Source organism: Diabrotica virgifera, chromosome 8 (assembly GCF_917563875.1).
Source record: "Diabrotica virgifera virgifera chromosome 8, PGI_DIABVI_V3a".
NCBI lineage: Eukaryota > Metazoa > Arthropoda > Insecta > Coleoptera > Chrysomelidae > Diabrotica > Diabrotica virgifera.
Window position 1 is genome coordinate 69,399,263 of NC_065450.1, and position 17,217 is coordinate 69,416,479.

Sequence of the window (17,217 nt, forward strand, 5' to 3'; positions counted from 1 at the left end):
TAAAAAACAAAAAACAAGAATATGTGGAACATAATAAGGATCACAGGTGAATGGCCTACTGAGTGGTGCGAATCAACCTTTATCCCTATTCATAAAAATGATTGCAACTAATCTTACAGGGAAAAGTAGAAGGAAAATGAGGACCAAGAAGGCGAAAAATTTCCTGGTTGAAAAATCTACGTACATGGTTTAACATAACAACCACAAATCTTTTCAGAGCAGCAGTGTGCAAAGTACAGATTGCCATGATGGTCGCCAACATCCGAAACGGATAGGCATTACAAGAAGAAGAATAAAAAATATTTCTGACCGTATGTAGCAATTACAGAACCATTGCCCTTAATGGAAAATATGACAATACCTAGTGAACCTAATAAGAAATCTGTATGATAAAAACTCAGCCAAAGTTAAAGTACACGGAATATATTAAAGAAAAACAAAGAAAGGAACTAGACAAGGCTGTATACTATCACCATTATTACATAACATAATATTGTGTATGTAAAATGAGGAAAGTAAGTACCAGACGAATGGGATGGAGGAATTACTATAGGAGGCAGAAAAATCGGTACGCAGATGACAAAATTATATGCACACTGTACTAGTAGCGACTGAAGTCGAAATGATTAGCATTACCAAATGTAACCAAATATGTATATGCGCAAATATAAATAATAATAAATCTAAATACTCAAACCTAAATTTAATTCAGACACATCGCCTTTAATGGGGATCAGTTTCTTGAATGCATCTGGATTTTGATGACGCAATGGATTGAATACCTGAAATGGAAAACACTTTGTTACAAAATCAAATTTTTACAATAAGGAAAGAATGGAACATTTTATAAGCAAAAAAGCAAAATAAATATATACTCCGTCTAATTTACTTACCGTTGCACGTCATCCGCGTCATAGCCCGTAACGTCACATGATACCAACACGAAATATTTAGGCGGTAGGTATGTTCTTTTATAAAACCATTTTGCTGAGTACACTGGCATTACAGCAACTAACATATTTCATTATGTACGAGTAGAAATAATATTTAAAGATTTCTATTAATGTTAACTGAAAGAAATACGCAATAATATTTTTCGTTTAATTTGTATAAATGGATTATAAAGCGTTTTTTAAATTTGTTCGGAACACACTGTAACTGTAATCAAACGAAGGTGATATTTTGGCATAAATTCGTAACATTTATTTGACAGTTGCGGTGATGACACTTCATATTTGTTTTAATTATTTCCTATAATTATTTGTTTCTTTATATTTACTGTTTTTATTATGTACTTTAACGTAAGATTATAACTTAATTCTTGTTTTCTATTTCTAAAATTTTTATTTTTTTACATTGAATATTAATTTGTTTTGCTGTAAATTGCACTTCCGCAAAAATTATGTGATGTATTTGATTTAAAATGAATTCAAGAATTTTTTGTAATTGGGCAACAATGTCAACTTAGATCTCTAACGTAAATAATGACGTGCAACGGTAAGTAAATTAGAAGGACGTAAAAAGAAGGAATATGTCGGAACATATTTGTTGTCTTCATAACTGTTTTTCTTCTCTTTCTTCTTTCAACTTCCCTTGACTGTTCATCTCTGGCTTTACGCCTCCCGTTGGTGCTGTGGGCTGATACATACTCCCCATCAGTGGCGGCTCGTGATTTTTACAATAGGGGAGGCTATACCTAACTGAAAAATATCTAGACAAATTTGCACTAGCAAAAAAATGCGCCAAAAAATGTAATTTAAGGCTCCATTTTTTGACCATTTTTTATTTACATTTCATATTAGGTATCATCCTAACTCATAATTTCATGATATCATATCATTTTAAAAATAGTTAGTCTAATTGTAAAAGTTTAATACCAAAGTTTGTGTCGTTTATTTGTTAACAATTCCATCTATTTGTAAATAGATACCTATGCATATCAAAATAAATACAGATTTGAAGTTTTGCAGTCCATACACAATGAAGCTTCAAATTTTTTAAGATACTCAACTGAATTTTTTTAATTCTAAACGCGGCCTACTGCGAATTCAAAATCATGATAAATTACCGATATTTTGCTTTGAGTTAGAGATATCGGAAAAAGTTATATGAGTAAGTTCTTCCAAATATTATTATAACCCCACATACCAAATTTCATAACAAAATTCGCACTTTTAGATTTTTCATTATTTTTAGTCAGGACCCTAAAATTTGTTGTCCCGAGACGCACGCAACCACGCAACGGAGCCGAGAAGCTACTCTGTCTCCCTTGGTATATCTCCGGGCAGCGTGTGATGGCGCCGTAGATGCCACTGTTAGGAGACCGGGTCTCCTTAAACGCCTGCTGCGCTGCACGGAGCATTAGCAACGGATACTGCTGGGCTTCTCGGCTCCGTCCATGCATCTCGGGATAACCCAGGGTCCTGCCTACAATAATATTTAATAAAACTGAGACGCGATCATGCGTTCTAATACTAATGCTCCGTACGTATGGATAATTAGTGATAATATGGAATTTACACGTTGTATAATAGTTGAGAGTGCTTATTGCTTTCGCGATTCATGATAAACAAAACAGTGTAGAGTGTGTAAAAAATTTATGGGGAGGCTGAGCCTCCCTTGCCTCCTCTGACGAGCCGCCACTGCTCGCCATGTATGTATGTAAGTACGTAAAATCTCATTAAAAGATAGTATGGTGCTAATTTTTCTGCTTCTTCTTAAGGTAGGGGATAGCGGGTATAATTGTAACGCGGTACAGATGTAACATCGCTTATAAACATATTGTTTTTGGTCGAATAGAGCTGGCAACACTGGATGTGAGAAAGTGTTTAGTGTTTGAATGTTGACCGTAGTTTGGCGATGTTAAGTGAGGTATTGTCCTTTTCATGAGCATTTTTCAGTGCGTAACAAATGATAGGAAAAAGGGTAAGTCCGTGATAATACACATTTATGACATTTATTCTAACATGACATTTTAGTTAAATCTGACAGTTGTCAGTTGTTTCTTGCATTTATAAAATGGTATTTTCTTTGATTTGTATAGTCTTATAAATTATACAGATTATATTTGTAATATTATTATCTAATTAAAAAAAATAATTTTTTTATTATGGCGCCATCTATCGACAACTAGAATAACTAGAATAACTGTTGTAAATGTCTGTAATCATCGACGTACCTTTTTTTCTGTCGCATACAATTTAATGCGTTAGAAAGAAATCGAAAAACTGTGACGCACTGAAAGATGATCATGACAAAAAGAATAGTTACGTTGTTAGATTAAAATATTGGTTTTTACGCCTGGCGAGTAAAATTAATTAAATTTTGTATTTTTTGGATACTCGCTCTAGTTTTAGAGTAATTTTTTAGAAAGGGTGGCATAAGAAGTAACTACAATTTATACAACTTTATACCTAGATACAATTATATAATATGTTTTTATCACTATGTATACAGGGTGAGGCAGATAACTGGCCTATTAGAAATATCTCGAGAACTAAAAGCAACAGAATCATGAAATTTGGAATACAGGGGTTTTGAAGGATGATCTATTAAATGAAAATAGTTTCATCTCTTTGCAACTTCCGGTTATACCGGAAGTTGCTTATAACTTCGTTTTTTTAAATGGGACACCCTGTATATTTTTACATTTTTGGATTCTCTTTGATGTCTTCTTTCTTAAAATATGAGGATTTGTAATGTTATACAGGGTATTTTAAAAGATAATTACCTTTGTTTATTAATTTCGTAGAAATATTCACACCCTGTAGAATTGTAGTAGTTTGCCAACTAAAACTCTACTTACGTTCAAATGATTTTTAATATAGTCTACTATTGTTAAGAATCATTAGTATAGCTAAATTTTCAATTTTAGTATACAGGGTTGGTCGAAACTCGGAATGAGTATTTTCTGAGTTTTCTTAAATGGAACACCCTGTATTTTAGTATTGTAATGAAATGATATTTTATGGTACTTTTTTATTTCTTAAGCATTCCCTATACCTAACTGCTTTAATTTGTGCTTAATTGTTAGTCGCACCAACAATCTTAACTACGTAGCTATTTTGATAGCTAAACCATTGTTGGTAATTTTAAGGATCGGTCTGGATTAATATGTATTTATTTCTGAAAAATTGTTTGTGATTGAATATTTTCATGGCCAACCTAATAAAATTTTACGTATTTTTTGTTGCAATTAATGTTTAGCTTGAATCACCAATAACTCACAAATTAAAGCAGTTAGGTGTAGGGAATACTTATAAAATAAAAAAGTACTATGAAATATCATTTCATTACAATACTAAAATACAGGGTGTTCTATTTAAGAAAACTCAGAAAATATTCATTCCGAGTTTCGACCAACCCTGTATACTAATATTTCAAAATTAGCTATACTAATGATTCTTAACGATAATAGACTATACTAAAAATCACTTGAACGTAAGCAGAGTTTTTAATGTCAAATTATTACAATTCTACAGGGTGTGAATATTGCTACGAAATTAATAAAAAAACGAAAATATCTTTTAAAATACCCTGTATAATATTACAAAATCTCATATTTTAAGAAAGAAGATATTGAGGAGAATCCAAAAATGTAAAAATATACAGGGTGTCCCATTTTAAAAAGCAACCAAGTTATAAGCAACTTCCGGTATAACCGGAAGTTGCAAAGAGATGAAAATATTTTCATTTAATATATCATCCCTCAAAACCCCTTCATTCCAATTTTCATGATTCTGTTGCCATTAGTTCTCGAGATATTTCTAATAGGCCAGTTATCTGCCTCACACTATATATATAAATATACAGAGTGGGCCAAATAAAAGGAACCACCCCTATATTTGGCAGTATTTATTAGATTTTTAGAAAATAAAAAAACAGGTCAATTGTTGATCTAAGGGGACACATTTTTACGATACAAACATCTGTCATTTGTCAACTCCCTCCCTTCCACTTCCCCCACTCCTTATTTTTAAATAGGGAATATGGGTCATGTGCTAGCTCATTTGAAAGGTTGTTCAATTCTCTATTCAGTAAAATTAACATCGACTTAAAAATGTATGTCCAAGAAAAATTATTTTGAATTAAATTAATTGACACAAAAAGAAGAACGTATGTAATTTATTTAACTCAGAACACATTCTACTGCTGACAGAAAACAGAAAAAAATGTTTTTTGATAAATTGCTGAAAACACTGCTTTTTGCTTAATTTTAATGTTCAAGCTTCCACCCATCTGCATCTTGGTAGGTTGAATATTGAATTTAAGCAACAAACAGTGTTTATTTATCAAATAAACATTTTTTTCTGATTTTTATTAGCAGTAGAATGTATTCTGAGTTAAATAAATTACATACATTCTTCTTTTTGTGTCAATTAATTTAATTTAAAATAATTTTTCTTGGACACCCTGTATAAATTTTTATGTCAATGTTGATATTACTGAATAGAGAATTGAATAACCTTTCAAATGAGCTAGCACACGACCCCTATTCCCTATTTAAAAATAGGTGGTGGGGGAAGTGAAAGGGAGGGAGTTGACAAATGACAGATGTTTGTACCGTAAAAATGTGTCCCCTTAGATCAAAAATTGACCTGTTTTTTTTTTATTTTCTTAAAATACAATAAATACTGCCAAATATCGGGGTGGCTCCTTTTATTTGGCCCACTCTGTATATAATAAGGTAATATATTACATACAAATATATTTACCTGCAGTAGGAAAAATGAAAGAATACCCATGAAAGAACATATAAAACACGCTGTATTTTCCTGTCACCGTGTCATACAAAAAATTGGCCAGCGCAAGTACATGTAATAATTATTGTTACATGTACTTGCACTGGACAATTTTCTTTGTGACACGGTGACAGGAAAATACAGAGTGTTTTATATATTCGTTCATGGGTATTCTTTCATTTTTCCGACTGTATATGTAATATATATGTGTATATTATATATATGTGTGTATGTGGTTTGGAATACATTTTTGATTTATAAGTTCGTTTAAGTAGTAGTAAGTAGGTCTTTATATAATATTTAATTCTTTATTGGTTTACAAGACACCTGTTTATAAATACTTATTTAGGGAATAAGTTGAATAAGATTCGATGATCTTGACCTTGTTACATTTGTCCCCCTTATGTGTTACAATTGTCCCTCGAATGGGTACAGATGTAACACTTGTTGTTAAGTTAAAGTGATGCATTTTTCTAGTTACCTAATCAATAAAACTTACACAATAAAATTGGAAATTGAAGTTAAATATTCAAACTATATTCCCCTATTTTCATATTCCACTTATATGGAACCCATTTTTAAATAAAAAATTACAAGTAAAAAATCTTACAATTGCACCCGCTCTCCCCTACCCTCTCCTCAATGTAGGTTGGCTACTACAATTGTAAAACTCTTCTCTGTCTTCAGCTGTTCGTATTAGCTGTTAAAAATTTAGCCCTGTCCATTGCCGGATGTTTCTTAGCCACGATAGCCCTTTCCTTCTTCCTAGTCCTCTCTATCTCTCGATCGTTCCTATCACTATAAGTTGAGCATATTGGTACTAATTTATACAACTTTATACCTAGATACAATTATATAATATGTTTTTATCACTATGTATATATATAAATATATATAATAAGGTAATATATTACATACAAATATATTTACCTATATGTAATATATATGTATATATTATATATGTGTGTATGTGTTTTGGAATACATTTTTGATTTATATGTTCGTTTAAGTAGTAGTAAGTAGGTCTTTATATAATATATAATTCTTTATTGGTTTACAAGACACCTGTTTATAAATACTTATTTAGGGAATAAGTTGAATAAAATTCGATGATCTTGACCTTGTTACATTTGTCCCCCTTATGTGTTACAATTGTCCCTCGAATGGGTACAGATGTAACACTTGTTGCTAAGTTAAAGTGATGCATTTTTCTAGTTACCTAATCAATAAAACTTACACAATAAAATTGGAAATTGAAGTTAAATATTCAAACTATATTCCCCTATTTTCATATTCCACTTATATGGAACCCATTTTTAAATAAAAAATTACAAGTAAAAAATCTTACAATTGTACCCGCTCTCCCCTACCCTCTCCTCAATGTAGGTTGGCTACTACAATTGTAAAACTCTTCTCTGTCTTTAGCTGTTCGTATTAGGGCTCTATTAGTCTAGGTAACTGGTGGCACAACTAGTGGCGCAACTAGTGGGCCCACCAAATTGTGAGCACGGGCAACTGGTGGCCGAGAATAGCCACCAGCAAAAATAATAAAATGAATTGGAATTGGAAAAATAATCAAATGCAATTGGAAACTTGTTTGTTATCAATTTTACGAAAAAAAGTTATTCTTCATAAAATGCTCTTAATAGTATAAAATATAAGATGCAACCATCAGATTCAAATTTTGTGAATTTTATACGAGGTATGTCAAAAAAGATGAATTTCGCTCAAGAGTAAAGTATCCTTAATCCTTATATTAAACAATATCAAAAAATGTTTTATAAAAAGTTGTTCGGAATTAAAAGCTATGTTTGAATATGCAATTACATTCTTCTAATTGAAATATTGTGAACTGTAAAGGTACTTTACTCTTGGACGAAATTCATATTTTTTAACATACCTCGTATAGAATTGAAAAAAGTTTATATATTATGATTGCATCTTAGATTTTAGACCATATAAAGCTTTTTGTAAAAAATAACTTTTTTCGTAAAATTAATAATCAAATACTTATAGATATTTGTAATAAAATGATGTTGGGTATCCGTAATTTAAAAAAAATGCACTTTTTTTCAATTATAATGATGTAATAAAATTAATGGGTCCCAAAACATAGTTTTTTAATTCTTAACAACTTTTCATAATAACAATTTTCGATGTTGTGAAATCTAAAGTTACTTTACATACAATTTTTTGGACATACCTCGTATAACATAGACTATGCAGAGCATTTTATAAAGAATATTTTTTTTTCGTAAAATTGATAAGAAAAAATTTCTCATGTTGTTCCAAGTTACGCAGACATACTGTACCTGTACTATATAAAAGCTCAATTTTTTTAAATTTTCCAATTAACGTCACATTCGGATTCAGCATAATTAAAAACAAAATAGAAACATTTTTGATCAAGGTAAAGTGATGAATTCACCGATATTTCTAAAATATAAAAAGAGCTTTTATTGTTTAAACAATGAATAAACAATTAACGGCTAAATCTGCGAGAAGAACTTTTTAATATAGCATATTTATAAATCAACAAAAAAGGTTTTAGAAAAATATACGCTCGTTAATAGAAAATATAGAAGTTAATAGAAAAGAAATACGAAGCACTCGATTACAATACAAATGAACTAGTGGTGGCCGACACCAGTTGCTCAGTCTAATAGGGTCCATATAACATAATGCCCCGGCTTGGTGGCACCACCAGACCCGGCTACCCGGCTGGTGGACTGGTTCGGCCACCAGATCGACAACAATTTCTGGTGGCGCAACCAGTTGCCGTAGTCTAATAGGTCTCATGTACTTAAATGCCCCGTGACGTCATGAGTCACTGGTGGAGCAACTTGGTGGCGTCACCAGTTGCCTAAGGCCGCTATTATATTAGGCAACTGGTGACGCCACCAAGTTGTTCCACCAGTGACTCATGACGTCACGGGGCATTTAAGTAAATGAGACCTATTAGACTACGGCAACTGGTTGCGCCACCAGAAATTGTTGTCGATCTGGTGGCCGAACCCGTCCACCAGCCGGGTAACCGGGCCTGGTGGCGCCACCAAGCCGGGGCATTATGTTATATGGACCCTATTAGACTGAGCAACTGGTGTCGGCCACCACTAGTTCATTTGTATTGTAATCGAGTGCTTCGTATTTCTTTTCTATTAACTTTTATATTTTCTATTAACAAGCGTATATTTTTCTAAAACCTTTTTTGTTGATTTAAAAATATGTTATATTAAAAAGTTCTTCTCTCAGATTTAGCCGTTAATTGTTTATTCATTGTTTAAACAATAAAAGCTCTTTTTATATTTTAGAAATATCGGTGAATTTATCACTTTACCTTGATCAAAAATGTTTCTATTTTGTTTTTGATTATGCTGAATCCGAATGTGACGTTAATTGGAAAATTTAAAAAAATTGAGCTTTTATACAGTGCTAGTCAAAAGTCCGTACCACCCCTCGTATCTTTCGAACGGTTATACCTATAATAGGGAAATTTGGAGGGAGGAAATAAACGGACGTGAGCTTCTTAACTAGTCATGACAGGTGACGTAATAGTGACAGATGACGTTACAAAGCCACTGTGACCGATAATTTTAAATGGGACCTTATGGCAAGTGATACCTCGTTTGAAAGGTATTCAAAATACCTATTCAGTCATACTAATTTTTTTGGATTTTAGTTGATTTTGATTTTGTTGAATATATTAAATTAATGTAATATTTTAGTTTCGCATTTAATTAATAAAAATTAAAATGTCCGCCTATGGTTTTTTGTCAAAAAGGTTGACGTTTTCCAATTCTCTAGTGGTTTTTACGTTAACGTCAAGCTTTTTGACAAGTAATTATATGCGGAATTTTGAATTTTTGTTAATTAAATGCGAAACTAGAATTTTATATTTATTTTATTTATTCATCAAAATTAGCTTAAACTCAATCAAAATTAGTATGACTGAATAGATATTTTGAATACCTTTCAAACGAGGTATCACTTGCCATAAAGTCCCATTTAAAATTATCGGTCACAGTGGCTCTGTAACGTCATCTGTCACTATTACGTCACCTGTCATGACTGGTTAAGAAGCTTACGTCCGTTTATTTCCTCCCTCCAAATTTCACTATTATAGGTATAATCGTTCAAAAGATACGAGGGGGGGTAGACCGTTTGACTAGCACTGTATAAAGGTACAGTATGTCTGCGTAACTTGGAACCATATGGGAAACTTTTTTCTTATCAATTTTACGAAAAAAAAATATTCTTTATAAAATGCTCTGCATAGTCTATGTTATACGAAGTATGTCAAAAAAATTGTATGTAAAGTACCTTTAGATTTCACAACATCGAAAATTGTTATTATGAAAAGTTGTTAACAATTAAAAAAAACCATGTTTTGGGTCACATTAATTTTATTACATCATTCTAATTGAAAAAAAAAATGCAATTTTTTTTAAATTACGGATACCCAACATCATTTTATTACAAATATCTATAAGTATTTTATTATTAATTTTACGAAAAAAGTTATTTTTTACAAAAAGCTTTATATGGTCTAAAATCTAAGATGCAATGATAATATATAAACTTTTATCAATTCTATACGAGGTATGTTAAAAAATATGAATTTCGTCCAAGAGTAAAGTACCTTTACGGTTCACAATATTTCAATTAAAAGAATGTAATTGCATATTCAAACATAGCTTTTAATTCCGAACAACTTTTTATAAAACATTTTTCGATATTGTTTAATATAAGGATACTTTACTCTTGAGCGAAATTCATCTTTTTTGGCATACCTCGTATAAAATTCACAAAATTTGAATCTGATGGTTGCATCTTATATTTTATACTATTAAGAGCATTTTATGAAGAATAAATTTTTTTCGTAAAATTGATAACAAACAAGTTTCCAATTGCATTTGATTATTTTTCCAATTCCAATTCAGTTTATTATTTTTGCTGGGGCTATTCTCGGCCACCAGTTGCCCGTGCTCACAATTTGGTGGGCCCACTAGTTGCGCCACTAGTTGCGCCACCAGTTACCTAGACTAATAGAGCCCTAATATAATAGCAGCCTTAGCTGTTAAAAATTTAGCCCTGTCCATTGCCGGATGTTTCTTAGCCACGATAGCCCTTTCCTTCTTCCTAGTCCTCTCTATCTCTCGATCGTTCCTATCACTATAAGTTGAGCATATTGGTACTTATTATTTTTCAGTATGTGGCCTAGGTATGATGTTTTTTAACTTTCACTGTGTTGAAAAGTTCTATGTCCTTGTGTATTCTATGCAGCACTTCTTCGTTTGTGGTATGCGATGTCTATGATATGTTGAGGATTCTCCGGTAGGTCCACATTTAGAAGGCCTCCAGTTTTTTATGTTGGTTGATGTTTTTATGGTTTGATGGCCTGCTCCTCATTTCACGTAAAAACGATAAAATGCAAAAAAGCCTAATGGTTGCCTCGGAAGTAATGACGGACAAAATGGAAAAAGACAACGGCATAGAAAAAGGATGATGAATTTTGGAACTATCAATACGCAAGGTTACAGAGGAAAACTAACAGAAATAGTACACGAAATTGATAAACACAAGTTAGAAATAGTGTTACTAACTGAAACAAAGAAGAAAGGAAGCGGTATCGAAATAATTGGCAGTTACCTTCATCTTTACAGTGGCGTCACAAAAGATAAACCTGCAAGTATAGGTGTATCGGTATTAATTAGAAAGACATTAAAGAATAAAATAACAGATTGGGATGCAATAAATGAAAATATCATACGAGTAAACATAAACATCTTGCATCATAAACTCACTGTTTTTGCAGTATACGGTGTGTCAAATGATAGTGTCGTCAGTGAAAAAGAAATATCCTTTCAAACGTTACATCAAGAGATATCGAAAATTGGTGACACTAGAGAAATAATTATATTAGGAGACATCAATAGTCGAACGGGAAAAATGGAAAACAACAACATAATAGGACCTTTTGGTGAAGAAATAGTCAACGACAATGGCGAAAGACTTATAGACTTATGCGACCAACTTCAGTTAAGAATTAACAACGGCTATTTTAACCACAAAGAGGTACATAAGTATACATGGACACAGCCGACAAGAAATTTAAGATCAATAATTGACTACGCAATACTAAAACAACAAACCTTATTGAAAGTTGAAGATATACGAGTATGCAGAGGAATATGTAACATATCAGATCATCATTTCCTAAGAGCTAAAATATTCTTCCCGATAAGACACACAATAACGAAGACGAAAACAATCCCGGATACAGACAAAAATACTTCAAATATAACAGACGAGAAATATAACTTAGAGAGCCTATTACATGAAATTGTTAAATATCTCTATCAAACGAGACTCGACAATTACATACTAAGCCCGAATAATTTAACAACAGAAGAGGTTTATAATAATATAGTATACAGCATAAAAGCAGCTGCAAAGGAAGCCCTTGGTATCAGAGAAATTAGAAAAAGTAACAAATACTGGTGAAATTCAGAGACAGAGAGACTAGTCAAGGAAAAAAGATACTATACCAAAAATGGCTTAACACAAAAAATGAAGAAGACTACAACAGATATAGAGAAAAGAAAAGAGAATCAAGACATAAAAGCATTCAAAGTAAGAGAGAGACCTGGGATCGAAAGTGCCAAGAAATCGAAGCACACATAGGAGGACGAAAATGCAGTGAATCATGGAAATTTCTGAACAAGATCAAGAATAACGAAACACGCAATGACAAACTACAATTAATACCAACAGATAAATGGGTTCAACATTATAAGGACTTATTAACTGAACAAAGGCCCGAATACTCACAACCAACAGAGACGGAAATACAAATTGTAGGGGAAGAAATAAACATAAACAGTGTAGCAGTTAAAAATGCAATTAAACAACTAAAAAATGGAAGATCTCCTGGTCCAGGTGGAATCAATGCCGAATTACTGAAAAATGGAACTTAAAAACTTTTCGAATCTCTGGCATATGTATTTACAAAGTACATCAATGGCGAAAATGTACCCAGTGACTGGAAAATAGCTTATATATCATCAGTGCCGGCGCTAGGGTATAAGGTGCCCGCCTGCAAAACTAGCACAGGCGCCCCCCCCCCACACACATTCTTATGGGCGCCCATATAAAAATTTTTAGGGTGGAGCCAGACGTGAAGATGTTGCACATTACATTTTGTATACTTTGGATGACAATATATAGTTTAAAGCACCCGAAAAGCTAGGGGGTGGCACAGCCTCTCTGACAGCGTGCCTGCATGTGCGCCAATGCTGATACTCGTACAACCCCAGCCTTGGGGACATTATGTGTGTTTAAATGAAACAGTGAGACCCACATTTCCGAAGATCAAACCGGTCACTGACCTACCTATCTGACCGCCCATAACCTGGAGTGGTATCTATCTGACCCCCAAGCTATAACACCACCCCACCCCATCGCAGTACATAACGAATGAGGAGGCTTTGTACTGAACGTTTCCTTGGATGCCCTGGGTAATGGAACATCCTCTGTATTACTTTATGTGGTTAAACAAACCGGTTTTTAGGGGTAGCTAGAAGAGCTTTTCTCCATATTATTGACTTGATTTTGGACTTGTGTCCTAAAAATGTGTGTTCCAGGCAGTGAGGCATCGACTTAGTCGGTGTTCCCCTATTCGCAAATGTCCCCGGTAAATAAAGTTCGGTTACAATTTTATTGGATCCATGATCTGACAGAACAACTTCATTTTAATTTTTTTAAGAAATTGGCTAAGAGAACTAAGATTGTTTTTGTCATTTCTTCTTTTTCGGCTTTTCTTCTTCGGTTCCTGCCCCAGATAATTTTTTTTAATCTTTTTTTATTTAACTAAATAAAAATAATAACTTTAAAACCTCAAGATTATGTTTCTGCAGTAATGTGAAACCGTAATTTAATAATAGTACTGAGTACTTAACAAATATAATTATATATTAATTGAATGCAACACTAAATAGATTCTTTAACTGCAGAGTACAACTGACAAACTATTCTGTATTAGTATAGGTATAATCACATGAAATAATACTAAATCTAAATCTAAAAATCTCTAAACTAAACTTTATGTAAAATGTTTATTTTAAATATTATGTTTTTATGGGATTAATACTCGATACCTACTAATAAGTACATAATACTTAAATTACACAGGCGGCAAGAAAACAGTATCACAATCGTGTTTATTTTACTAGAAATCATTCATTTCCTCTCATAACTGCTGATACAAAACTAACAACTTGTAAGAAATTTGAAGCAAATAAACAAAGCATTCTCATTTAGAGCAAAGTTGTTTGGTTGAAATATAATATCTTTGACCAATAAATTATATTACTACATGGTAAGAATTCTATGCGGCATTGCATATTTTTGTATATTTTACATGAGTCGTATGCAAAACTAACAAACACTGATTAGGGTATTATGACGAATTTAAACCACATTAAAAAAAATTAATTTTTCTATTTTAGTATTTTGCATAACACCAGCACAAAAAAAGCTCATTCTGGCGCCCCCAAACAGGGGCGCCCGCCTGCAGTGCATCCCTTGCAGGCCCGTTATCGCCGGCCCTGTATATCATCGATTCATAAAAAAGGGCAATAAACTAAAATGTAGCAATTATCGCGAAATATCAGTAACAAATTCAATAAGCAGAGTATATACAAAAATTTTAAGAGAACTGATTGAACAAGATTACTCAGGATACGAAGAAGAAGAACAATGCGGGCTTAGAGCTGGAAGGTCCTGTACGGATAATGTATTTTCGTTAAAACAAATCATCGAAAAAAAATTAGAACGGAATAGGCCAATACACCTAATTTTCATAGATTTATAAAAAGCATATGACAATATACCGATACCGAAACTATGGGAAGTACTGCAAAACTCCAACATTAACTTTACTCTCATAAAAGCTGTCCAAAATTTATACAGTGACATGAAATCTGCAGTAAAATTAGGAAACAAAATAACAGATTTGTTTACAGTCAACAAAGGTCTACGACAAGGATGTTGCATATCACCGAGTCTGTTTAAGATTTATATCGCCAAAGCCCTTGCAATATGGAAAAGAAAATGCAGTGGAATGGGCATCCAAATCGACGACAAGACCTGCCTGTACACCCTTCAGTTTGCAGACGATCAGATAATATGTGCAAACGATAAAGAAGATTTGGAATATATGACTCGCAAATTGAAGGAAGAATACGAAAAATGGGGATTGCAGATGAATGTAGAAAAAACACAATATTTATGCCTAGGTGAGGATTCAACTGATATGAGATTGGACAATAATCAGAAAATAACTAGCTGTGATAAATGTAAGTATTTGGGCATTAATTTCAACAAGGAAAGTACTGACGATGCAGATATTAAGAGCAGAACAAATAAAGCAAGAACGATAATTAAATCATTGAACGGAGTTTTGTGGAGTACCGAGATAGGGAAACAAAGAAAAATGCGAATATACAACACCATGATTAAGAGCACATTGGTATACGGATCCGAAACATGGAGAATAAAGGAACACCTAAAACGAAAAATAGAAGCTACTGAGATGGACGCAATAAGAATAGCAAGTAGAACATCGAGATTGGCCCAGGATAGAAATGAGGAAGTAAAGCGAAGAGTGAATTTACAGAAAACGGTTGTAGAATGCATTGAGAAGAAACAATTAACGTGGTACGGACATGTTCAGAGAATGGGGGAGGAAAGACTGCCAAAGAAAATTACGAAATGGATACCCACAGAAAACAGAAAAATAGGAAGGCAAAGAACGATATGGATACAAGGAGTAAGACGATCAATGAGTGTACGAGGATTAGAAAATGAAAACTCCAATGATAGAAGATATTGGCAACAAGGCATCGGACAACGTCGGAGGACGTTTTGAACCCGAATTTATATATATGATGTTTTAAGTGTCCATGTCTCAACTGCATAGAGATGAGTCGACCAAACGTAGATGAATTTCGAGTTTTATTCGAGAATCGCAAAGCATTTGTTGATTTTTTCGAAAGATTTTCTGGCCTGTTCTATTATTGGTCTTATTTCTAGATCAGGATTTACGCTGCTATCGATCCAACATCCCAGAAACTTAAATCTAAAATTGACCTGTCCTAAAATGTGCCAATTTATTGTGCAAGGTTGAGATACGTTTTGGTTTTTTCGGATTGACATCACTTTGGTTTTTGTAATGTTTATTTTCATTTCATTGTACAATATCTTTAAAACTAATCATCAGGAATTACTTACCGGTGATTCGAGAACTTTCTCAAGACGCTCTTCAATCGAGTTACCTCTCTTTGGTCTTAAAAGTACATATATTTTTCCAATACCTGGACAAGATCTTAAAAGCTTTTCTATCAACAATTTTCCTAGAAATCCACTGCCACCAGTAATGAATACATTTTTGTCTATGAAAAAGTCGGCTACGGGCATTTTCTGCAAATTTTAAAACTATTAAGTAAAAAAAAAAATATTTTTCGAAATAGGTAGTATTCATAATTCAAAAAGCAGAAATCCGCGAATAAACTCAGAGTTACACAACGAGCCATGCAATGTGCAATGCTGAACGTGAGCCTTCGAGATCACATAACAAACCAACAAATCAGGCAAAGATCAGGAGTTCAAGACGTCATCGAAAGAGCTACGATGCTTAAGTGAAACTGGACAGGGCACTTAGCTAGAATAGAATAGAAATATGCTTTATTGTCACTGAAAATTATACAATTTTATGGACAAAGTTAACATAGAGTCAAAAAAAGATATACATAACAATAACAAATACAATTTTATGAAATTAGATAATCGTCAATAAAAAAATATAAACAAGTTAAAAAAGTGAAGTAAAAAACAAAACCAATATATTGCAAAATTACTGTAAATTGCAAAATTGAACATACAACATATAATAAAACACAAACAAAGGAACTAATAAGTTTAAGCTGCTGTATGAGACACCCAAATATAGATAAATACACTTTAGTTATTTGTACATTACTGTGATTTCTTAGTTAGTCATTAAGAAACTCTTCTACTGAATAATACGGTCTTTTAGATAAATGAGCTTTTGTCATTTTACGGAACTTGAGAAAGGATGTTGCAGATTTAAGTTGTAAAGGGAGATGGTTGTATAGTTTTTTTACGGAATATAGTATAGATTTCTTTACTAACTCAGAAGACGGGATCGGTCAATAGACATCAACAGTTGAATTTCTGGTGGAGTAGTCATGATGAGGCCTTGCTGGAAAGACATGCATGTGTTTACGAATTAAGCAAACAGTTTCTAAAATATAAAAAGATGGAAGGGTTAAAATTTCGTGATCTTTAAAGTAACTTCTGCAATGGGTTGTTCTTCTGAGGCCAAAGAGATATCTTATTGCTCTTTTTTGTAATTTGAAAATAACATCAAATTGGGCAGCTGTACTAGACCCCCAAA

General features: G+C 32.8%; 1 protein-coding gene across 2 annotated transcripts in view; it reads right to left on the reverse strand.

Annotated features, from left to right (window-relative positions):
- LOC126889444 (putative fatty acyl-CoA reductase CG5065) overlaps window positions 1-17,217 on the reverse strand; it is an 83,152-nt gene that overhangs the window by 53,988 nt on the left and 11,947 nt on the right. For both annotated transcript variants that reach the window (XM_050657759.1, XM_050657758.1), the window contains exons 2-3: window positions 16,032-16,220; window positions 698-782 (exon numbers count right to left, since the gene is read on the reverse strand). In XM_050657759.1, coding sequence (XP_050513716.1) covers window positions 698-782; window positions 16,032-16,217 — 271 coding nt within the window. In that variant the 5' untranslated portion in view covers window positions 16,218-16,220. The remainder of the gene's footprint in view (window positions 1-697; window positions 783-16,031; window positions 16,221-17,217) is intronic.